The 25,741-nt window shown below is 38.4% G+C and overlaps 1 protein-coding gene across 6 annotated transcripts in view; it reads right to left on the bottom strand.

The window, feature by feature from the left end:
* The window catches only part of spegb (striated muscle enriched protein kinase b), a 74,789-nt gene that overhangs the window by 5,935 nt on the left and 43,113 nt on the right, over positions 1 to 25,741 (bottom strand). For 5 of the 6 annotated variants that reach the window (XM_089133065.1, XM_089133061.1, XM_089133062.1 and 2 more), the window contains 21 exons: positions 23,523 to 23,729; positions 23,305 to 23,428; positions 21,662 to 21,834; positions 21,465 to 21,577; positions 17,684 to 17,852; positions 17,124 to 17,223; positions 12,656 to 12,856; positions 12,142 to 12,199; positions 11,822 to 11,899; positions 11,545 to 11,717; positions 11,367 to 11,393; positions 11,105 to 11,257; positions 10,943 to 10,985; positions 10,759 to 10,827; positions 7,513 to 10,135; positions 7,265 to 7,408; positions 6,945 to 7,061; positions 4,875 to 5,042; positions 3,620 to 3,742; positions 3,149 to 3,313; positions 984 to 1,737 (listed from right to left, as the gene is read on the bottom strand). In XM_089133065.1, coding sequence (XP_088989191.1) covers positions 984 to 1,737; positions 3,149 to 3,313; positions 3,620 to 3,742; positions 4,875 to 5,042; positions 6,945 to 7,061; positions 7,265 to 7,408; positions 7,513 to 10,135; positions 10,759 to 10,827; positions 10,943 to 10,985; positions 11,105 to 11,257; positions 11,367 to 11,393; positions 11,545 to 11,717; positions 11,822 to 11,899; positions 12,142 to 12,199; positions 12,656 to 12,856; positions 17,124 to 17,223; positions 17,684 to 17,852; positions 21,465 to 21,577; positions 21,662 to 21,834; positions 23,305 to 23,428; positions 23,523 to 23,729 — 5,782 coding nt within the window. The remainder of the gene's footprint in view (positions 1 to 983; positions 1,738 to 3,148; positions 3,314 to 3,619; positions 3,743 to 4,874; positions 5,043 to 6,944; positions 7,062 to 7,264; positions 7,409 to 7,512; positions 10,136 to 10,758; positions 10,828 to 10,942; positions 10,986 to 11,104; positions 11,258 to 11,366; positions 11,394 to 11,544; positions 11,718 to 11,821; positions 11,900 to 12,141; positions 12,200 to 12,655; positions 12,857 to 17,123; positions 17,224 to 17,683; positions 17,853 to 21,464; positions 21,578 to 21,661; positions 21,835 to 23,304; positions 23,429 to 23,522; positions 23,730 to 25,741) is intronic. The other variant, XM_039669819.2, reaches the window with a different exon arrangement.

Raw genomic sequence — 25,741 nt, forward strand, 5'->3', positions numbered from 1 at the left:
AGAAAAAGAAAAATGTTGCTTGGAAAAAGGTGTTCATATTTTTTGTAAAATAAATGCTATGTGGTTTGATAATCTGTAATATAGTGCAAAACGTATATACATCTTGTCCAAGTGACCAGATATTTTTTGGGGTCACTGTACAAAAGAACTATGAATTAGTTACAAAAATACAGACAGACCGCCAGAAAGAATATATATTCTATTTAATAATAATGAATTAAATGTATATATATATATATATATATATATATTAGGGCTGTCAAACGATTAATCGTGATTAATCGCATCCAAAATAAAAGTTTTTGTTTACAAAATATATGTGGGTGCACTGTGTATAATTATTTTATATATATATATATATATATATATATATATATATATATATATATAAACTAAAACACATGCTTGTATATATTTAAGAAATATTGTCATGTATACTGTATATAGATTTATATGTAAAACACAAACTTTTATTTTGGATGCGATTAATCGCGATTAATCTTTTGACAGCCCTAATATATATATATATATATATATATATATATATATATATATATATATTATAAAAATTATGGTAAAATTAACGTTAGAAATATTATTTTTTTATATAAATTGTTTTATTATATATATATATATATATATATATATATAGTGTAAGTGTTATTAATTAACACTTATTTGCATGATGATACATGATGATCTTGAATGTTAGCTATGAAGTAGTTAACTATTAAGTGTAGGTATAATTATCATTTGGTAATTTCTTATCTCACTTAGGGAAGCCTGGGATTAAAAAGTAAATAGCAAAAAAATAAATAAATAAATAAATAAATAAAATAAAATAAAAGTTCAGCATTCAGCATGCTATTCTATCATATGGATTACTTACAGCTGCTTTTGTATTTGATGTTGCAAAAAAAAAAAAAGCTATTGTGAAACACTAGTATAAGGTTATATAAAAGTGATCAGTCATTGCACTTTACCTTGCTTTCTCATCCATGAAAGTGTATGGTTTTTGGGGTACACCCTGCCTTAGGGTCAAGTCTCCCGGTTTTCCTATAGGGGTCCTGCGCCCGGTAGGAGTGATGCGTCCAGATGGAGTGGCTCGTCCACTTGGGGTCATGCGATTGGGTGTGCCAGTACCCTCCCCTAAGGGACTCAGACTTGTAACTAACACCACGGGTGGTGACAGGGCAGGAGAAGGCGTGTTCGGGATGACTGGGGTCACATGTGCTGTGGTGGCGGCCGGGGCATACATGGGCAATGAGGAGATAGGCTTGCCGATAGCGGGCGGAGGATACAGTAGAGGAGGTGGGGACATTGGAGGAGTTTGAGATGGTGGAGACACCACACTGACAGGAGTCTGAGGTTTGGGCAGAACGACAGGCGGTGAGGGTTTGGCAGGAGGAGCTGGGGAGGGTTTGGACACAGTGATGTTCAGAGTGGTCTTCGCTTTGGCAGGAGTAGGAGTACCAAGGGGTGGAGTTGGGACATCAGGCGCAGTACGATGGCTCGGGGGAAGGGCAGCGGGGGAAGGTGTAGTAGCTGACGCAGGAGGAGACACAGGCTGTACCGGCTGGGCTGTAGAGGGCGCTGAAGGAGTCAGTTTTGCTGCAGCAGGCTTCATTGCAGGTAAAGACATGGTAGATGTTACCACAGCTGGTGCAGGAGCCGGAGCTGACGAGAGCGTTTTGACAACAACTGTTCCACTGGACTTTTGAGGTGCTGTAGAAAAGACTTTGAATTTGAATAAGCATAGATGCATAAGTCCCATTCAAAATGATATTATTACACTACTGTAGTGATCAAAAGTTTGAAGCGAGTACGATTTTTAAAATATTTTATTATATTATGCTCACTTATGTGACACTTGGACCCCGTTTACACCTGGTATTAAAATGCGATCTGTATCCAGATAAGTTATCCGGATAATAAAAAACGCATGTTAATGCAAGGTGTAAACGCGTTGTGATCGGATCGTGATCGGATCTGCCTGACCACATCTGGAGGTAGTCTGGCTCGCATTGTGTCCGGATCTTTACTAGGTGTAAAGGCAATCTGGTTGTTGAAACCACATATGTATATTTTACTCCTCCCAAAAATGCTAAAAAATAAACGAGTGAGAGCGTGTTATATAGGCTATGTCATGTTATAGCCTAGTCAGATGCGACACGCAACACGCATCACCGCAGATGAGCAGCTGAGCGTCTATTCAACGTGCAAACATCGCAAATAAAAGTGAAAGTAAGTCACAGACGCAGTTAACACATCTTCAAGTAAAGAAACGAAATTATCTTACCAGGCCTGTTGCCACTCTCTCTTATTGATGTCTCTGATTTGGAAATTAGCTGATGATCAATAAAATGCCGCTCAGATCTGTTGCTTTTGGTGGCGTGCAATCCAATAAATCTGCATATAACGCAGGAGGTGAAGATCGGATTTATATCCGTTTTGCAAAAACACATTTATGTGGCCAGGTGTAAATGGAATCAGTACTTATTATCCGGATAACTTATCTGGATACAGATCGCATTTTAATACCAGGTGTAAACGGAGTCTTGGTGATCAAAAACAGTAATATAGTGAAAATATTGTCACAATTTAAAAGAACTGTTATTTGAATATATTTTACAATAAATCCCTAACCCTAACCCTAACCCTAATATGTTGATTTGGTGCTCAGATAACATTTCCTTCTCCTCTGTTGCAAATTTCAAAAACAGTTGCTGCTTAATGTATCTGTTTCAGGATTGTTTCATGAATATAAATGTAAAAGTCTTTACTGTCAATTTTGAAATAAATTGAATGCATCCAAGCTGAGAAAGTATTCATTTTTTTTTTAAATAATAAAAAACAGTAGTGTATATGTTATATAATCATTTAAATAGGAGGAGAAAACATTTTGTAGTTGACATCAAAGCCATCAATCTAATTAAACTACAATATTTTGTGGTAGAAGCTAGACATATTTGGTAGACAAAATCTCTATCTTTTTTTGTCTTAAAATGGTAAAAGAGAATACAACTCAAAATACACTGAATATGTGTTCACTTGTAATGAATCTGAACATTGTGTTTTTTGTGAATTATTAGCTCCTGAAAACATTAAATAGTTGGAAATCACTGATCTAGACAAAACGTTTGTGCACCTGTTGAGTCCAGGACCACTTTTTCAGACAAGTTGCTGTAAGGTCCCTGGCCAGCCTTGTTCACACAGGCAACTCTGAACCTGTATGTGGCACCAGTTGGAAGGTCCATGACGTTGTAGTAACAGTCAGCCACACCTGTGGCTACTATCAGCCAGTTAGTCTCACCTGTAGGAAAATAAATTGTAAAGAAGAATTTGTTGCAATACCCATCCTTTCCAAAAGAGGGCAGTAGAAGGAAAGATAACTGTCTTTCCTCTACATTCACCACCATTTTTTATGAATTTACATTTGAAATATACTAATAGTTAGATAAAAAACTTGGGAAATCAAGATGGAGGGTGGATTTTAAGAGAAACATTACAATTTTTGCATTTTAAATAATAGGGAATGCAGCTGACAATATTTATAAACACAAATCCCACACTAAATCATCAATCAAAGCAAGATAAATAAAGAAAGATGTCCACTAACCCTCTTTCTTCCTCTCCAGAGAGTAGGTGCATGGTGCCGTGGTGTCTGAGGGTCTCCACACAACCAGGGCGGTGTTTTTATATTTCTGAGGAACCTCAGGGGTCCCAGGACTATTAGGCAGACCTACAGAATAATATCCAGTTTTTACTACTAGAAATTCTTATATGGTCTTGATAAATATTTACATCCATCCGAAATGCTGTTGCAAGTTATTTTTGTAATCCTTTAATTCAGTAAGAACATATTAAATTGACCAAAAGTGACAGTAAATATATTTACAATGTTACAAAACATTTATATAAATGCTATTCTTTTGAATAACTTATTATTATTTATTTTTTTACCACGGTTTCAACAATTAAGAAGAACTGTTTTTTGCATAATAGAATGATTTCTTAAATATCGTGACACTGAAGACTGGAATAATGATGCGGGAATTTTAAATTAATTTTATATTAATTAATATTATTTCACAATAATACATATATCACTGCTTTAAACCAAATAAATGCAGCCTTCGTGAACTTCTTTCACAAATGTTTAAAAAATCTTACAGACACCAAACTTTTGAACGGTAAGTGTGTATTACTTGCTATGTGAATTTGTATACACTGGACTCATAAAACAATCATATAACTATAGAAATTCCTAACATTTTAACACTATTTTCCACTATTCCACTAACCCTGAGGAAAATGGGATATTATCATAATATTAGCATAATAATTTCATGCACTAAACACAAAAAAACTGTCCGGCGAAGCAACTACATAATATTTGCCCCTCTGCTAGCAAGTCACCTTTCCATATTAATCAGCTCTGAAGCACAAAAAGTGAATAATTTATGACCGGCTGTTAGGAGAAAATGTCTTTGCAAAATAAGCAGTGCTTTAGTCTGCTCATGATTTTAGAAAGCCAAAGGCATTACTGTTCTCAAGGCTAAAAGAACTCCTTCCTGAATCTAGCTATGCACTAACTCTTAAAAAATAAATTAATCTGTTCTTTCACCGTGTCCCACTTTCATGTCTGTTCTAGCCTTTACTTTTCCGAGAAATTCTGGAACGTTGCGTTGTGGTACTTCTCTTCTTATTCCTTAAGGGTTTTTCACACTGACAGAATTACCGTGTCCCCAACATTGCATTTTTCCTTCACTGTTGTATTTTCTCAATCTATTTCTCATTTACTCATCTATTCTCCTTCCTTAATTAGCTGGACTTTCACTTCCGCACTTGTCTATTTCTTGTCTGAAACTTACGAGCAAGGGACACAACGCATGAGCTGGTGACAGAGGCCAGGGCGTTTGAAGCCACACATTCATAAAGGCCTGCATCTTTCTTGGTGGTCTTCATTATCATCAGCAGCTGTCTCCCATCAGGGCAGGATATCATGTTCATCCTTGGGTCAATCACAAGTGGTTTCTTATCTGAGAATACACAAAGTTGAAAAGCAAAAATGTTAGTTGGGAACTTTTAACTTTTTCCAAAATCCTAATCTTAAAGCTACAATCTGGTGTTCTTTAGAGGTGTTCTTTAGAGATGCTTATGTTGACATTTAAGACCGACTTTGGTGGTGTTACTTTGAGATGGAGAGACATCCTTAGCCAAAAACTAAACAGGTTTGGTTATTAGTTCACTTTTCCCAAAAATTTGCTGATAATTTACTCACCCCCATGTCATCCAAGATGTCCATGTCTTTCTTTCTTCAGTCGAAATGAAAAGGTTTTTAATGAAAACATTCCCGGATTTTTCTCCATATAATGGACTTCAGTGGGAACCAGACGGTTCAAGTTCCAAAAGAAACCTTCAGTACAAACTGCAAACTTGTTCAAAGGGCTTTAAACGATTCCAGACGATAAATAAGGGTCTTATCAAGCGAAATGATCGCTCATTTTTTTTTTTAAATAACTAAGTTTAAGTTTTATAAGATCAAATGCTCGCCTTGCTCTGTTCTGTGGTGCACGTTAGTGACTCTCCTGTTCGAACTCATTCAACAAAATGAACACATCTTTTTCCGAATCAATTCGTTCGTTTCTTTCGCCAAATGACTCGGAAAAAGATTTGTTAATTTTGATGAACGAGTTCAAACAGGAGTGCGTTACAGAACAGAGCAAGGCGAGCGTTTGATCTTATAAAACTTAAACTTTGTTATTTATTTATAAAACGAGCGATCGTTTCGCTTGATAAGACCCTTATTCATCGTCTGAAATCGTTTAAAGCCCTTTGAACAAGTTTGCAGTTGGTACTGAAAGTGTCTTTTGGACCTTGAACCATCTGGTTCCCACTGAAGTCCATTATATTGAGAAAAATCCTGGAATGTTTTCATCAAAAACCTTAATTTCTTTTCGACTAAAGAAAGAAATACATGGACATCTTGGATGACATGGGGGTGAGTAAATTATCAGTTTAAATTATCAATTAAGTTTTTTTTAAAGTGAACTACTCCTTTAAGGCATCTAGGATCCTTGGTTTTGCACAGCACAGATCCTGATTAAATGCATACTGTATATCTCTTGGTATACTGTTTTATAATTATTGTTTCACATATAAAACAATTAAAGGAGCTGTATGCAAGATTGTGGCCAAAACTGGTACTGCAATCACTTTCAAATTAGGGTGTATCCCCACCTTCCCCCATGACTCGAGGTTGTCAGATATGCTGCCGGTTCCAGCAGGAATGTAGGATACACAGTGCACAGTGAGTTTTTTTTTCTGTTAATTATTTATTTCGGACTTTGTAACAAAGTATTTCCGATTCATATAGAGTTTTTTGGGGTTCGCAACGTTAGAATTCTTTCATCCGATTCCGACACGTTTGTTTCTGCAGCTGTGGTAACTAGAGAAGAGCTGGCAACCCGAATGCCGCAACACTACTGAGTCCGTGATTGGTAGATCGGTGGAGGGTGACGCATCAGAACAAAACACAACATGACAACATCAACACCAGTCGAGGGCTGCGACCTTACTTTTTAAATGACAATATCCTGGCCGGACTACTGTTGACAGTGAAATAAGTATTTAAAAATGAACATGATTTCTTAATGTCTAGTGACAAATCAGGGAACATTTATGATTAGTTAAAATACATTTCTTGCATACAGCTCCTTTAAGAATAGTATACCAAGAAATATAATCTTTTAGTATGAAATGAAAGACACTATGCTAACATAGAGAACAAAATCTTTAAAGAAGTGAGATAATACACTTTTTACAATATTGTACAGTTATTTTATTATCAGCTGTTAAGCATATTGTACTCCGTTTAGGTCAGATTCCATATTTATCTATCTTTAGTCCCATCAAAGCTAATATTATAATTTGAATCAGACCTTTCATCCATGAGATGTGTGGGTGAGGGCTGCCAGCAGGGAGGCAGCTGAGAGTGACAGGATCTCCCTCCAGGAGAACGTGGTCCCTCAATTTGATATGGAACACAGGAGGGAAATCTAATTGTTGGGAGAATAAGTGAAAAAGTAATAAAGACAGGCACTATAATTTATCGTCCACAGCTGTGCCAAAGCAAGTCCATATGCATAATTGATTCATTGATGATATATGTAAATGTTTATGACAAAGCAGGAAGTCATCAAACAGATGTCACTTTTAGCGCAGACGTTACAGTGAAACACGCAGATAAAACAAACAATACCAGATGTTAGACGTGTGTACTGGCGAGAGCGGAGAGAGCCATTTTCCCGAGCAATGGAAGCTGGTATGTCTGGTTGTGAAACTGTCTTGTCTTTTTTTCCCCTTGTCAAGCCCCAGCGGTCCCACCGTGATCTACGCTCAATATCTGCACCAGGGAAAGAAAAATGACGGTCTTTAAAGTTAGGAGAACTGACAACAACATGAAAGAGTTAATGTAATAAGAAGATTAACCAGGAAAAACTGGCATACCTTTAAAAGCTGATTCTGATTGGATGCTTGACATGGAATCCAGAGATTCTGATGAGGTCCCTTTCCCTGACTGGTCAGCCAGTTGGTTCTGTGGGATACCCATCCTCTTCAGACTGCCCCCTTCAGAGGTGGAACGGCGTATTTTGGTGAATATAGGTGTCCTCTTGAGCTCCATCTTGCCTTCATTGTCGTCTTTCCTTTCCTCAGAGTGGCTCCTAATCCTTGTGGATAAGCTTGCCATGGTACTGCCAATCTTCTTGCGTATCGCAAGGATAGGTGACTCCGAAGGTGCTTTGGACTCAGGCTCTGGGGGAGGCTCAGGACCTCCATCCAACCTCACCATTTCAATCTCTTTCTTTTCTTGGGATCCCCTCCGTCCTAGTGCCCAGGACAGGCGTCGCCTTGGTGCCTCCTCCTCTTTGAGCTTCTCCTCCTGCCTCTCCACTGATGGGGCTCTTTTCAAGCGCATGGAGAGTCTCCTCATGAATCCAGGGTCCTTCTCTGCCTCACGGAGATCCTGAACTGATTTGGACTTCTCCTCTAACCTCCTTGGCACAAACTCTAAAGGAGCACCAATTGGCCCTGGTCGATACATATCTTCTGCAGTTTCAGGAGCAACAGTGGTGGGCTTTTCTTCAGTCTTCTGAAAAGAGAAACGTTTGAGACTGCGAGTGAGAGAGGACTCGCGTTTTTTGAAGCGAGCTTCAAAGACCTCCTCAGATGCAAGGTCCTGGATGTTGCTTCCAGGAGACGGCTCGCGCTTAAGGGAAGCACGAGTGGGAGTCTTAGGAGGACTTGGCTCTTTGGGAGGGTGTTCTGTTGAGGCAATCCGAGAAAAGACTGCCGCATGTTCAGTGGTTTGGTGAAGATCTGATTTGGATGAAGAAGATGATAAAAGTGTTGGTTCAGAGATGTGTCTGGAAATGGGTGCATAGACTGGAACTGATGATGGGGTGGACGTTGGTGAAGGTGTGGGGACAGGAACAGGATCAGGTTGACTAGATGCCTGGACCGATGGTACCATGATGGTCTGCATGATACTGGCATATGCAGAAATTCTACCATCTGGGAGCACTGTACGTGCGGGGGGAGATGGGGTCACATTCGTTGAGACGACACTGTGGGGGCTGGGAGCTGGGGCAGCTGTTGGGGTCACCATGATTGACCTGGTGGAAATGATCTCTGGAGATTTTGTTGATGCCTTTACATCATCCTCAACTTCTTTGACCTCAATCTCTGGAGCAGGAGGCTCCATTTCTTTCTCTGGCTCTTTATCCTCTCTTTCGTTATCTTCCTCTTCTTCGATTGTTTCCTCTGCTACGGGGGTCTTCAGCTTAATTTCAGCAACTTTTTCAGACTTTTCACTGGGTTCCTCTAACTTGCTCTGGCCCTTCTCTTGTGCATCAGTCTCCCAAGAGTTCTGATCAACATTTCTGACTTCATCTGCATTCGTTTTTGATACAACAATGACTTCTTCGGATTTACTGTCCTTGTAGACTGCTGGCTCTTTTTCCTCAATGTTCTCCAGCTCATGTCTCTCTGGTTCTGGCGTATGAATTTTTGGAGTGACTGGGCGAGAATCCTTGACTGGCTCTGTGAGAGCAGACATAGAAATAGCTTGCTGCAGCCGCCTCTCCTCTATTTGTGCCAGTGGGATCTCTAGAGGTGCTCCAATCCGTCTGTGCAATGGCATGGGCTCTGAATCACCTTGGCTGAAGGAAGCACTTTTGCGGAGTATCTTGGTCTTTGGGGTGTCATCTCTAGGTGACTCACTGGATGCTGCTCTGACAAGTGGAGGGTTACCTAGACGAGACCCCCTCACAAAACGCTTCTCATCCCCCATACCTAATGTCTCCAGCAATGGGCCTCTTAATCCGCTCATCTTGTTGTCAACAGAGCCACCCCTGAGAAGTCTCTGCCTCATCAGTTCTAATTTTAGGGCATAGTCTTCCTGGCTCAGCTTTGCAGCTCCTGGGCTTGGGCTCCTCCTTGGAATCTCCATAGATACTGACTTTTGTAGAACTCTACTTCCAGTGGGTGGGCTTTCTTCAGTGCCCTCCTCTGGTTTAATGTGGAGCTGTAGGGCACTGTCAGCTGAGCTCCCTCTGCGCAACTCTCCTCTGCGACGTGCTCCCTCTGGCTCATCTGACTCCATGCTTGAACCTCTGCGCATTGGTCTCTTGGCCTGTTCTGCCCTTTTTGCCAGTTCTGCTGGTTCTTCATCAGACGATCCTTTTTCATCTTCTTGCGTTGACCTCTTTCTGGCTCTACCCCTAGCGACTGCATCTCCACCCTCTCTCTCTGACGTCTCCACTTCCATCGGCTCTGACTTCAGTTGGATCGAAGCAGGCCTCTCAGCATTTCCGTTTGGTTTACCTGCCATTTCATCATCCCCTACAATTTCAGTCAGTGACATTCTAGATCCTGAGAATTCCATGTTGAGGGGCATTGGGATAAAAGGCAGCTCATCAATGTCTTCATCCGAATCCGAAGATGATGAAGGTGGTGGTGAGCTTTGTTTCAGATGTCGTGGAACAGCAATGGAAATATGGCTGGAGGAGTCATCCAGTAACTCGGGTATAGACCTCATCACCATCTTAGATTTATAGCTGATAAGAGATCGCTAAAAGAGATGTGAACATTGTTACAACCACATATGGAAATAGTCTATGATCAGGGTTCCCACACCTCGGTTAACTTCAAATTCAAGGACCTTCCAGGTTCAACACCCTCAAATTCAAGGACTTAATGTGGGGACAACATAGTGTAGATCAAATCAATTATGAAATATTCCAAATATCTTGAAACTTGCATTTTCCAGGCATCATGTTTCAGTGGTCTCAGCCTATTTTTGCAATGTTTCACGGTGTGTTTGTGAAACGTTGATGTACCATCGTAGTCGTTTTATGCACGTGTGAACGTCATGGCAATGTACAAGTACCTCACACGGGAAACACTTAATGTAACGCGTAAATATGAGTAACTGACGTAAATCAAGCAAGCTAATATTCAAGTGTCCCGAAGTGTTGGCGAAATGACACGTTAGCGGACCGGAGGGATTTTTTTTCCAAAAAAGCTCTTGCACAAAATAAATTCAAGAACTTTCAAGGACCTGTATGTATTTTCAAAAACTTTCCAGGGCCTTGAATTGTGTTTTTCAGATTCACAAACTTTCAATGATTTCAAGGACCAATGGGAACCCTGTTTAATGTTCTAAGTGGTGAAAAGTCACTAATGTTATCTTACCTGCCATTTTCTTCTAGACAAAAACTTTTTAAGGTGCTCTGTGCTGATGCTCTTGCCCTTATTCAAGGTCTAAAAGAAAGAAATATGTATTTAAAATGTTCACAACTTAAATTAACTTCAAGTGGCATATATTTGGTACTAATTTAAATAACGCATGTGGGTAGCTATGGGTTTCTGTTGTTACCTTGAACCAGGGGTGCCGAAGACATTCATTAGCATCGGGTCTCCTGCAGATAAAACAACATTAAACAAATTGGCAGTTAACACAAAGTGCTCTTAGCAGTGGAAACAATTTTCTGGAAACAGGAGCTTGGTGCAGCAGATTAGCCCTGTAGATTCCACTTACAATCTATCAGCCACCAGCAGTTTGATGACGAATCCTTTGGCTTCATGGCAGAGGTCGGTAAACATGCTTTCTTCAAAAGCCACGTTATAGTTTCTGATGTTGAGAACAGAGCTGCGGTCATTTTCTCCAGCAAAAGGAGAAACTCCAGTGAGACTGCAAAGCAAAGTTCTTTGATGAAGTCTAGCTGAAGTATTAGTGATGAATATTCTATGTAAATATAAAACAATTTATATAAATCACTTAATATTAGACATAACCCTACCATAAGTATGTTAGAACTCCAATAGGCCTGTAAGAAAAAAAAAGTTAAATTGTGAGAAAGACACAATTGAATACTCATATATTCAGTGTCATGAATACTTATGTATTCATGACACTTTAGAGGCTGCACACAGATTTGTTCAAGAGCCGTTTTGTGAAAAAGGGACCAGGTGCATTACCAGATGTCCGTTGCCTTGGAGACGGGTGTCTGGTTAACAATCTCTGGGGCGACAAATTCTGGAGTGCCATATTTGCAGTACTGTGCCTCATCAGGGGTGAACTTTACAGCATTTCCAAAATCACATATGCGGATCTGATCACTGGTAGGGTCTGCCATAAGGATGTTATCAGGCTGAGCGGAAATATAGAGGATTTTTGTCAACACATTGGTTCCTTACTGTGATTATTGCTTACTGGAAAGGAAATGATGATGACAGCAGATTACATAATGCTTACCTTGATGTCTAGATGAACTATGTCAAGCTGATGAAGATAGCTAAGACCCTCCAACAGCTGCCTCACGCTGGATCGGATCTGCAGTAAACAATTCAGAGAATTTCAGTCCAATGTAATGAGTGTGCCTAAACTGTCTGAGTAAATCTAAAGCTTCTTTCATCTGTGAAATAAAGTAATACATTCCTTATCATCAACATAACTAGAGGATGCAAAAATAAATGACACAGGACAAACCAAATGTGACAAACTGTAACAGAATAGTCTGTTCACACATTTGTAACTTGTATGGTGACTTTGAAAGATAAAATCAGTTCACTCACCTCTGACTCCATTACTGTTGATTTCTTTGTAAGCCTTTCGAGAAGCTCCTCATGGCATCTTTACACATCGTCAAAGACAACAGAGTGATGGGGAAAAGCTTGTGAACAAATCATCATCCTTACACCATTGGTGATTGATGTGTGTACAAAAAGTGTGATTATGCAAGACTGGATGTGAGAAATTACATAAAGTGTGGGTTCTATTTTACATACCATTTAATCATAAATTATATTAAATTCATAATCATTTAAATTCAGTGTTAAACTGAAAACAAGAGTTAGTATTTGGTTTATTCTTTTGTGACCAGTAAATAGTGCAGAATCTTAAATATTTCTTAAAATATATCATTACATGCTTTTGCAACACTTTCTAACTCCCAACTCACGTCATATTTTGACACTTGGTCAGGACCCCTCGGCGTCATATGTATATACAGTATAAAATGAACTTAAACTTAAACATGCTTTTATTGCCAGTGATCCCTAAAGCTCTCAGAGATGATAACAAGGATACAGCTCTGTAATGATGATAACTGCATTCTTCTTCTCGAAGGCATCGTGAAAGTAAAGGATCCTCTCATGGTCTAGATGAGACAGGATGTTCAGCTCTCTCAGAGTGGATTCCTTCCGTTTAGCACGAGCGGAAATAAACTTGGCTGCATATTCAATCTTTCCCGCCTTCTGTATCACCCGCTTCACATATGAGAACGCCCCTCTAAGGAAAGAACATTTCTCATCAAATCGTAGAAAATAAGAACATTTAAGAATAAGAAAAATAAGGTTTATTCGGTAACACTTTACAATACGGGTGCACTAATATGCATTAATTCATGCTTAACTAATGCACAGATAATCATGAGTTAATGTATAACTCACGAAGAACTAAACCATTAATTAATGATTAGTGCATCAGCAAGTAATAAAGAGTCTATATGATTAATAGATTAAGTAATACATGAATTGGTATTAATTCAATGTGTCATTGTGTATTAATTATTTAATAACATATTTCATTAACTAATAGTGTAAATTAGTGTGTTAATTACCACAATGAGTCAAAGCTATGCACTTCAACTTCCAGTTGTTTGCTTTAATTAATCATTAGCTAATGATTTGCAAAGGTATCATTATGTTATGACTTTACTTGTTGGGGCACACCATTATTAACTAGTCATTTAGTAATTTGCACATGAATTTGCACTAACAATGAAGTAATTAATCATGTATTAATGCATATTAGTGTACCTTTCATATTATCTGGAAGTTGAAATGCAAGGCTTTGGCTCATTCTGGTAATTAACATATTAATTAACACTATTAGTTAAAAAATGAGTTATTATGGAATTAAACCAAAATTACATATTTAATTAATAATAATTCAATTCATGTATGAACTAATACATTACCCTTGCAGAATCTTAATTAGTTCCTAATGTGGTAATCATTAATGAATAGCTTAAATAATCATTAGTTACACATTAATTCAGTATTATCTGTGCATTAGTTAAGCATGAATTAATGCTTATTAGTGCACCCATATTGTAAAGTGTTACCGCCAGTGAAAAGATAGTAACAAAGCAAATATCTTTACCTCTATTTTTGTCTTTCTACTGATGAAATATATTTGTTTATATTTACCAAATTTAATAATTTGTAAAATATTTGGGCACAAATTGTCAAAAACTATCAATTCTAATATAGTTTGCAATTAGCATGTTGCCAAGCTAATGACTGTATTGTAAGCATAAAAATACACTGTTTACACAAAAATACACAAAAGTACGCTGTTTTTTTTTTTGTTGAAAGAAATGAAAACTTGAATTCAGAAAAAGACAATTAAATGAATCAGCAATGACAGAAATGTATTCATGTCATTAGTACTGCCATGTACTGCATTTCTTACGGTTTCCACAAAAATATTATGCAGTAGTTCTTAATTTCGATGATAACAAAAATGTTTCAAATCAGCATATTAGAATAATTTCTGAAGGATGAGTGTGTTATGAAGATGAAAATTCAGCTTTGCCATCACATGAATAAAATACAGAAAATAGTTATTTTAAATTGTAATAATATTTCACAATATTACTATGTTAGTGTATTATGGATTAAATGAATGCAGTCTTGGTTGAAAAAGACTTCTTTCAAAAACATAAAAAAAAAATCTAGAACATTTAAATCACTCTTATGAAAGGTAGTGTATGTACAAACAAATATTGTGTGAATTTTTGTTAGAGAAAACATTTTTTTTAATACTTTTCAGTGAATACATAAAGTCTATATTTATTATGAACATTTATGTACACCATCTAAGGTCAATGTTGCCAAAAGGTCTACAAAGAGCACTCCTACGATGCCTTCACATCCTTTTAGAGACAGAAAGCTCACTAGGTTTTGGAAGAGAGTGAGTAGCGCGGTAGCATGTGTCTGTTTGCAGCGGGTGCAGGTCTAAATAGAACGGTGGCAGTCGGCCATGAAGATTATAATTAAAGCACAGAGAAAGCAAGAGCATGCGGAGAAGAGATACTGTGCCACAAATGCTGCTCAGTGTACCATTGTGTCAAACAAATAACCCTCTCTTTAAAATATGGCTATGACCATATTATACTGAACCATTTCAAAGACGCAAATCTTACCTAGATTTTTGCATGATATATTGATTAATTAATAGCATATAGTAAACATTTTGAAAACCAAATTCAAATATTCTAACATGTTGTAGAAGAAGAGTAAATCCCTGAATAGATCTAACAAAAAGTGCCTTTAGAAGCTAATTTGTTTATGTCCACTTTATTGAACGCATCGCTTTAAAGTTTAAACTGACAGCCCTAATATTTCTATTAAGGTTTTCTGGGTAGTTACTCAATACATACTCTCAGCCTCAGACGTCATTGCCACGGACCGTTAGCTGACCGTGTGATGCATATTGCACACAAAATTGGAGACACTGTAGAAGTTGTAATTTGATTTGGTTGAATTCTACAGGTTTTCCAGGAGACGTGCCGGTCACGTTTTGATACGAAAATAAAGATGCCATGATGCCAAACCCCCTCATGGAAAAAGCAAGCCGTCGCATTTACAACTGTGACAATGAGCGCTTCTCAGGATCAACTAAATGCTGGATTTTCAAAAGAATGTGAAATATGTCAAGTTGACGGCATAGACCCATTAAAATTAGGGCTGAACGATTAATTGCATTTGCGATAAAATCGCGATATGATGAAACGCGATTTTGTAATCGCAAGAGCTGCGGTTACACTGGTCACGTGACACGCGAGAGAAAAGCAGTCTGCAAGATAAAGCATCAACTTGCCACGCTACGCGGTCTGGCGTCCCGAAAAGAACAGTTTATTGTGTTATTTATTCTCTCCTCTCCTCAACAATCCTGGATCGATTCAGAGAATTTCAGAATCGAGTCTGAGCTTAGTTTTTAAACACAGATGCGTGATGACGCTGCACGTGCTTTAGAAACGAACCGGGTTCTGAATCTGCTTGCTTCTATTTTCTCTCTCTCTCGCTCTCTCTCTTCCTCACTCACACACACACGACACCGCTCGAACCTTCCAAAACATAGTAACGTTATTTCATAAAGTTCGGGATTGAACCGAATTACAAGGACATTTGCGGGCTTCGTTGAACAGGTTTTGCCGCTTTGCTTGATGTTATAACGTTACACTTGCAGTGCGCGTTCTCTACCGCGGGAATTTTCTTTACAAATGCTTCACAGAGGCATTATTTATGTCTTTTGGAATGCAGTTGGCTTATATATTAAAACCATGAAAATCACTGAGAAGGCTGCTTTCATTTTAAAATACTAACGCGTGCTTTGTGAAGAGCTCGTGCATGCGGCGGCCGTGAGTGACTCATTGGTAAATGTACTTGCATGTCAAAATGCTTTTATGACGCGAAATTAATGTAAACACGGTCAGTTATATCTTAAACCAACAGGACAAACCACATTTACAATTTCAAAAGAGATATATGCATTAGTGTGAATGCAGCTTATCGTATCTAAACTGAGGGGAAATCACTCCAGCTTACTTTTACAGCCTACTTTTAAATACTGAGACCACTCTTTGTTTATTGCTTGTAATGTTTTTTTTTTGTTTCTCTTTATTTACTAGCTTTTATATTTTGAAGCTATATTATTTTATATAGCCTATTTAACTAATTGGTTTAATTAAAAAAAAAATGTATTTATTTTTTTAAAGTATGTGTTTTTACACATGTAATTAAATACATATTTTAAGAGTTATTAAGATTAATTAATAAGAAAAAAAGTAGATCGGATCATGAGCTATCTAAAGGTTCCCATCCCTACTGTACAATGATTTATTGCTTGTCTTTGTCGACTAATACAGAAGGTAAATAACTTTTTTATTTAAATCGCATATTAAATCGCAATCGCAATATTGGTTAAAAAAAATCGCAATTAGATTATTTTCCAAAATCGTTCAGCCCTAATTAAAATACATTTACTTCAGTTTTACACACTGGTCTGTTATTGTAGGGACGTCAACATTACATTTTCACATGACGCGGAACAAAACAAACTCTGATTGGTTGCTTTACATGTCAGTCAGACGGCCTCTGGGCGGTCCTTGGCCAATGAGAGCTGCTAAGCGAGACTACTCAATACAGAACCTGTACAAACCTTACTAAGAAGTGCAAGGATCCCATATTTTAACAACACAAGAAATTTCAAGGCTCTTTTGGCCTCTTCTGATGTGGCTGAATCATTCTTTGATTGTGGAGCATGAAATTGCATACTTCCAAACCAAAAGTGTATTTTTAATAATGTGCCAACCCGTTATCCGGCTGAATCTTTATTAAACCTTAGACGTCTCTGTGATGAGTCAGAAGACCTGAGATATGTCATCAGCGAGAGCTGATGGAGTCGGCTCTTTGAATTTCTAGGCCGACAGAGGAAATCATTAGAGATAAATGGTGTGTCCAAGTGAGGCTCTGGGCGGATGACTCACCTCCCAATTTCCTTGTGCACGTCATAGTAATCAGTGAGTCTCCGCATCTTCCTTAGGATGGACGCCTCATCCTCCATCGTGTCATCTTTCACCACCTTGACTACACACAGAAAGTCAGGAATAAAAACAAATCACAAAGACAATTTCTGAAAGCCAATAAAATGAATTACCAAGCACAGGCTGCACGTGCACAGTTCAAATTGCTTATTCTCACATTTTGCTTTTATATTTTAATATTTCAACACATTCACTATACATAAATATGTATTTATTATATCATATTTCATATATATTCTTGCAAATATGCATACAGTATGTTAATTGTCTGAAAACTCTCTTGTTGTGCTTTGTTAACATTATTTTCTATTTATTGTGAACAAAAATTTAAAAAAAATTTAATTTAATATTAACTGAAAATAACAAAACCTATTTGAAATGAACGAATTAATGCAAATAAATTCAAGATACATCAGTATATTTCCAGATATTATTTTTAATATATTATATTTGAATGGTTAGACAACAACTTCCTTCATTAATGGCTTCATTAAAGTGCTCACCGGTGTGGACGGTCAGCTCGGCCTTGCAGGACACGGAACCGGCCAGATTCTTAGCAGTGCAGGTGTACACCCCTGAGTCATCTGCTTGAGTGTTAAGCACCACTAGAGAACATTCATTGTCATCGTACACAAATGTGAAATGGCTGCTTTCGGACAGCAGGGTGTCTCCCTGAAAATCAGAGGAAAAGATTGACTAAGCAGCCATCCCACCGCTGTGATTTGAATTTGAAATGCATTTGTGTGGGTTTGAGGTGAACAGGGTAGTGAGGAATTAAACAGAAGGCAAAGCCCTGAGGCAGGATATGGAATATCCAAAAGTATTATTCAAAGCATAAATTAGCATGATTTACAGGACATGATGATGCTCACAGGAAGGTGATGTGGCTAAAGGAAATATCAGACAGGCACCATTAGTGAGAGATCAGCAGGTGGGAAACAGGCTGACGTGGTTTGACTTGAAAGTCAGAAATCTCAGCTAAACTGACTGCAACTGATACGAGAACAAACGTCTACCACAGCACGAGAATCACGAAACAGCAAGAACTATTGGTTTCAAAACACTCAACACAAGAATGTTTCAGCTATGTGATAAACAATAGAAATGTTCTCTTATTGGCAGTATCAGTGAACAGAGAACACGTTTTTCCATTCCACCGCCCTACTTTTCCATTAGGGCTGTCAAACGATTAATCCAAAATAAAAGTTTGTGTTTACATAATATATGTGGGTGCACTGTGTATAATTATTATATACAGTATATATATAAATTCATACACACACATGCTTGTATATTTAAGAAATATTTTCATATACTGTATATAGATTTATATATAATTTATATTATACATAAATATAAATATTTTATATATAAATAATAGTTTTTTCTTAAATATACACGCATGTGTGTGTATTTATATATATATATATAAAATAATTATACACAGTGCACCCACATATACTGTATTATGCAAACACAAACTTTTATTTTGAATGCGATTAATCGCGATTAATCGTTTGACAGCCCTATTTTCCATTGCATTTCTGTTTCTAGACGGACGTGTTTGACAGTTGTACTCGCGTTTCGTGCTGAAAACGCCATTTTCAACACCTTGCGTTTTCCACTGCCTCGTGTTTTTAGATGTAAAGACAGTGTGTGTGAATGGTCCCAAATGGGAGAAAAACCAGCAAGGTCCCTTTACATACTGTAGAGCGTGTTTACATAGAAAACAATGGAAAAGCAGCGCAGTGGAATACAAAAATGCATTTTTTGGAAATGGCCCATAATGCTTCTCATGTTCTTTTGTTGCCAGAGTATTTTATGCCTGGTTCAGATTACACGATTTTTTTTTTTGTCTGTTACGATAGTCACTGTGTCAGATTACACAATTTTGACTCCTAAAATTTTGTTGTGTCGTGGACAAGACACGTCAGACACGTTGCTTCCTGACCAGTCATCACGTGCCGTCTTTAACGAGGCGCATGATGTCATCGAGAAGGTGAAACTAGTAGCGAGTGACTTCCGGAAACGAACGTTAACAAACAATGGATGAAGCAGTGAGTGTTGTATTGGCTGTCCTGTGTTCAGAAAAAAAGAAAGAAAACCGACAATGGACACGTTCCTGGATTGCTAGAAGAGTACAGTATGGGCCGTCAACCCTCTAAAGAGAGAACTTGAGGTAAAATATTGTTTTCTTATATATTTTTACTTTTAGCAACATCGTCTCTCTTTCGTTTCGCCATTTTTGAAAGTTGTGTACGTAAAAGCTTGTGCTCCTATTGGTCAACCTCATACATGTGACGGAACCCATCTTGGAGGACCGTTAAAAAAATGAAACATGCTAGTCTTTTTGTCATGATGTCGTGAAGCATCGCAGACGCGCCGTAGGTTGTCGCCCACTATGAAACACTATACAAGATGATACGATCGAATCTTGCGTCCCGACGCCCGTTGTCGTTTACGAATCCTCACGATACCCTACGTCAAACGGATCGTGCCAAAATCGGGCTAAAATCGTGTAATCTGAACCAGGCATAAGGCATAAAGCATCACATTTGCATTTAAAGATACACACACGAAAATTGTGTGGTTTTTGCTTCTACCCAAAAAAAGGAGCTGAAACTTCACTGACACATTCTGGGAGAACTTACGACTTATATTACATCTTGTAAAAACAGACATAAGGAGTCCCCTTTAAATGGGCTGTTTTTTACTGCTATTTACATGCCTAGTTCGCAAACCGATTTCCATTACACAAGAGTAGATGTTAAAACTTCATGCTGAGTTGTACTCGGCTTTTGCCAAGATAAGCAAAACTAAGACTTAGCTTTACAGTAAACTATGCTTCTCCATCCATTTACGCTTCTTTCCATATGGTGGTGCGACTCCCCTTCTGTCCGCCGTTAATGGCTGCAGTGTACTTGGTGCGTCACTACACACGACGGCTGCAACTATAGTGTGTTCTCCCTAGTGGACCAGCACAACAACCGTCTGGATTGAGCCGAGTAGGGGACATCTCTAGGGTCTTCAAGTGGGCACCTTCCGTCCTCAGTGTTTCGTCGACTAGCCCACGACACCTCAAGAGGGCTCGACAGTGACTCTGGCGCCCCAGAGTCACCCCCTGCCGTCTCCCACTCAGCTCAGCCCAGCTTACTGACCTCTACATTCCTCCTGCTGCCGAGACCTAACCACAATCTCGTGCAACCCAACCATACACGCCAACCCGTTTGACTAAGGCTGTCGAGCCCCACTGGTGCGTTAATGCAGTTTCAGTGGCAACGGTTCCGTATGGCATACCACCTAACTCAAAACACAATTTCTGCCCAACCACTCGCCATTCACACAATATACACAGGAACGTAATGACTGTAAATACTATACAACCTATACAAATAAACCAACAGACTCTTCACGTTTTTCAAGAATTCAACCATAGCGTGGCAGCCTGTACATAGCCTTCCAGAATCTTTCCGTCTCAACCACACCCAGTTGCTGTTCCTCTCTGCTGCTTCAGATAAGTTCTTTACTGTGCTATGCAACTCTTGACCACTGAATCCGACATCTCTGAGGAACATCTCTGAGGAACAGTGTTGTAGAGTGTGCCACAAAACCTCGACAACCCACTTCCACCGGATAAACCTGGACTCTCTATCCTCTCTGTTCTGCTTCAGTGGCCAGATGAGCATATCACAGTTTCTTCCTCTAATATGCCTCATCTACCGCATCCTCCCATGGCACTGTTAGCTCTATCAGTTGAACAATGCGTGTTGATCCAGACAAAACAATATCTGGTCCTAGGTTAATGGTAGCAATCTCAGGTGGAAAAATAAACCATTGATCAAGATCAACCAGCATCTTCCAGTCCCTAGCAGCTTCCAGTTGTCCTTGGCGAGAAATGGTGTTAACACATTTTCAGGCGGCAACTTATTGGTCATACTACGCATACAATGCTAAAGCCAATCATCACTTCGTACTTCGTACCAATCGTACTTGGTCATGGCGCCAATTAAACCGACCTTGGCTAAGAGCCACCTTACATCCTGTCAAAATGTGCCTTAATGTGGCAGGTGATGAAAACAAAGGACAAGAGGGATCCTCTCCTACCCAGAGGTTTAGGTTCTGCGGTGATTGGAGAACATCATATGTTGAGAGTTTGTCGAATATTATAGATTTTCACTGCCCCAAATCTTGATTTATTGACAGAATTTTTTTTAATACAATATAAATCCTAAAAAACTGTGCTCGAATTAAATTGGGCATGCACTACAAAAAAAAAGCACACACCTTGTACCAAAGGATGTCTGGGACAGGCTTTCCTTCAACCACCACCGCAAAACGAGGAGTCTCGCCTACATTCACATCCAGGTCTTCCATGATGGACTCAAAAGTTGGTGCCACTAGAGACAGAGAAATCAATGAGACTGAATATGTGCAATAATACAGATAGTCATACAGTTTGTATTCTGAAAAAGGCAACGTACCTGCCATTTCCAGGGTTAGGATGCAGGAGTCGCTGCCATACTTGTTGCTGGCGACGCAAGTGAGCTGACCAGCATCACTGCTCTTTACCTTGTACAGCTTCAGTGTGTGCTGGTCATCATCAGGCATGCTCAACTCATACAGACCCGGTCTGTTAGACAATGTCACTCCCCCTCTGAAAATATAATGCCACAATAACTTCTTGTTTTATTCAGGTCAACAACATATACATGTCCTTGCAAATGCAAAAGTGTAAATATTTTAGGTTATATGGCTATTAAATAGAGTGGCGAAGTAGGCCAAAACGCGGAAGTGAGTTAGCATTTAGCACTACCGGTTCCCTCGCTCTGAAGTCTATGGGATTTTTGAATGGGTTTTTGCTAAATCGCCTGAAATAAGGTCTGTGGTGAACAAAGCCTCTAAATATTTTCACGTTTTGATCTATGACATAAAACACACAGTTATAACCAGCCTGTGGTTTTTTAAACTTTATTGTGTCTGATTTAAACTTTATTGTGTTTAAATACTTTATATAGGCTTCAAAATGTATAAATTTTGGATTAACTTGTAAAACGTGTAAGGGTCACAACTCTTTGTTGAACACAGATCTTATTTTTTGCGATTTTCCAAAAGTCTATGGGGAAAATGCATAGCTTTTCGATCGAAGGAACCCATGCGCCGCTAGCTTCCGAGTCGTCCTACAAAGTGACGTCATCACTTCGGCACTCTATAGATGCAAGAAATAAAAGATCAATCAGAATTCAGTATGCCAATAGGTGTACGATTGAAGACTGATCAGAATTTAATATGCAAACACTCCACTCACACAGCTCTTACTAGCTGGCCTCAGTAACACAAACATTAATGTCTTAAAATGTATAATGTTAAAAATGATAAAATACTAGAGAATCAGAGATTTTAAACAAACCCTAATTCAAATATTTAAGGAATACTAATACCGTGCTGTCTTAATTATAGCATCAGAGAATTATTAGCATAGGAAAAACTTGAACTGCATTTCTGTAAATAATATATTTGTGTACTGTATAGATATAGAGGATTTGCAGCAATGCAAACAAGTCATATGTATTACTCTTGTGGTACTTTTATGCCTCTTTTAAAGCTTGCAAGTTTAAATTCCTAGTTTTGATGCATGTAAAAGAGTGACTAGGGCATTCTTCTAAATATCTCATTTTGTATTAGAAGGAAGAAATAACATAAGGAAGCGCAAATGAGTGCATAATGACAGCAGACAACAGTTTCTTAAATTATTAATAAGTATTAGGCAGAACAAAAAAGAATAAGTTCCATAATTGATTCAGTGCAATCAAATTTAAATTTAGCTATCCTGTTTATCATGATTTGAAAGATTAGAAAGGCAAGACTTTCTTAATTTATTTTATAGCTTGCAAGTACATATTCCCATTAACTTTTGTTGTATGAAAAAGAGGAGCTCAGACATTCTGCCCTTTTATGTTTGATGGAAAAAAACATCATGAAGATGAGTAAATGATGATTTTTTTCAATGATTTATCTCTTTAGATGTCGTATTTATCAACAGTTTCATAGCTTATGGATAATCAAATAATCAAGCATAGCATAAAAAAGTATCAGTTTCAGTATCAGTAATCAAAATGCAAAATACCTCTTCCATGTGACCGATGCATTGACATGGTTGAGAGTGACAGTGATGCTTAAGGGCTGCTTTTCCACCAAATACACAATGTCCGGCTTGTCAATGATTACAGGAGCCTCCTGGATGTACGGACCTGCAGACAGAGAGATAAAAGCCAGGCTCCTGCAGTAACTCATACATCTCATTGACCCGTCTGACAGCGGCTGTCCTTGTTTGTTGAGGCATACCTCTGTCTAGCAGCTGCACTGGCTCGGTAGCAGGCGACGGCTTGCTAAAGGCCTTGCTGGTGATTGATAGCACCCTGAAGGTGTAGCGGACACTTTTAGACAGATTGGGGATAGTATAGGTGGTCTGTTTCAGGCAAGAGGCGATGATGGTCCACTGGATCGACCCCAGGGCCTGCTGCTGAACAGCATACATCAGGGAGCTAGGATCTGGAAATATAAATCAATCATTTTGGGTTAAGTTTTAAATCTATAACTAAAAAAGGAAATCTGATTATTTATGGATCTAACTTTCCAATCCATTTTTCAATTACACTGCAAGGAGAGGAAACCGTTTTTGACAGTATGGAAGGACACTAAAATTTTAGGGCTTGGACAGTCAATGCAGCATTAAATCTGTGATTGTTTCCCACAACAACACCAAGACATAGAACGTCTGTTGGAAAGCAATAAATAAAATGTTACTGTATAACAGAGCTACACAACTATATTCAACAGGCCCATACTTGGTAATGTGTAAACGAAAACAAGAGCATGTTAGGTCAACCATTCGTGCTGCTATCCAACTAGCATCACTACACTGTTCTTCTATCAATATTTATGCTATATTTAGTTTAATGAGAAGTTGCCAAAAGACAGTGAGCACAAATGAGATCTCTCTAATGGAAGAGTTGGTGCTTTTGAATTATTGTTTCAATTCATTTACCATTAAAGGGGTGATGAACTGAGAAATAAATTTTTCCTTGAGCTTTTGACATCTAAGAGGTCATCATATTATAAGAATATCCTGTAAGTTTCAGAACTGAAAACGTCCTTGTTAGTCCAATAAAAAGCTTTTATTGACACCAGCCTCAGCAAACGACTTTTCAAAGTGGGGAGCTATGACGTCAGAGAGGATAAAACACCACCACCGCAGAAGAAGATCAACGCCTACTTCAACACGGCCGGTTTAGCCCCGCCCACTGATCCGCGCATTACACGCATAGCTAAATAACATAGATTCCTACCTCGTGATGACAAACCGGATCGAGCTACCGAGCAATACAAAATATTGTCCAGTGCCTGGTTGTGGAAGAAGGCAGTCGCTGCATAAGCTTCCTCTGGATTCCAATAGGACTGCATGGATAAACTTTATTTTAATGACGTGTCAGCTGATGAGGTAAAACATTATCCGTCTGTTCACTTCATTTCACTGAGGATTGTTTTGTAAACAAGAGTGGATTTGCAGACCGATTAAGAGTAAAGAACGGTGCTGTGCCGTCTATATTGGATCTGACGGGAATTGTGCAACACACGGACTCTGGGTCGAACATGTATGGGGGAATCATTCCGGTTGCCATTTTACAACATTGGATGTTTTCAAAACAATTTCCCCCAAGTGCATCGACGGGTGAGTTGAAACTCATTATAACATGCAAAACTGTTATCCACTCACAACAGTGGACGTTTACTTCCAAGTCTTCAGTGCGAGACGCCCATAAAAACCGAGCGTTTTTCAGCTAGGCTCAAAACTAGGGTACAAAATAGCCTATTACTTATGATGTTTGCTTGGTTTTGCATTCAAAAACATCAAAATGAATAAGTTGACCTTAGACAACAAAATAATACAATTTAAAAAGCCAGTTCATGACCCCTTTAAATGTTGAGAGACTTCTCCATTGGTGTGAAAACGTCCTATAGGGCAAACTAATCCTTTATTAACTCCATTTCTTTAAGACCACAAGAAGATTAGGCAGAGAGGAAATAGAGACTTCTGTTTAAAAGTGAAGTGCAATATTTCTGCAGCACTAATGGCACAAAAAAATAAAAAAGAATTGTAAATTTGAATAATAATTATCCTGTCGTCCATTGGTCACAAAACAGGTAGGGCAAATTACAAACTAACACTTTTGGTTGAGGCTGCCCAAACAAAGATTGCAATTATGCTGCCACTACTGGTGAAAAAAAAAAAAAAAAAAAAAAAAATCACACTTAATTTTTTTAAGCCTTGCTTCACCGATTTTGCTCTTAAACCCCCCAGTAATCTCAATTTTGTCTTTAGAGTTTCAGAAGTGATCTCAAACTCAGATTTGTCAAGATACCAACATCTACAATAAAAAGACAGACAATGACAACTCATGAGCATTTTTCATCAAATGATTTCATAAACAAATGATCCTATAGCTCTGTACTCTTCCTGTATATCAAAAAGTCTCTATTTTTTCCCCTTAAGTATTTTAGGA

The sequence above is a fragment of the Pimephales promelas genome, chromosome 7 (genome assembly GCF_988280905.1).
Source record: "Pimephales promelas chromosome 7, fPimPro1.hap1.1, whole genome shotgun sequence".
In the NCBI taxonomy this organism is placed as follows: domain Eukaryota; kingdom Metazoa; phylum Chordata; class Actinopteri; order Cypriniformes; family Leuciscidae; genus Pimephales; species Pimephales promelas.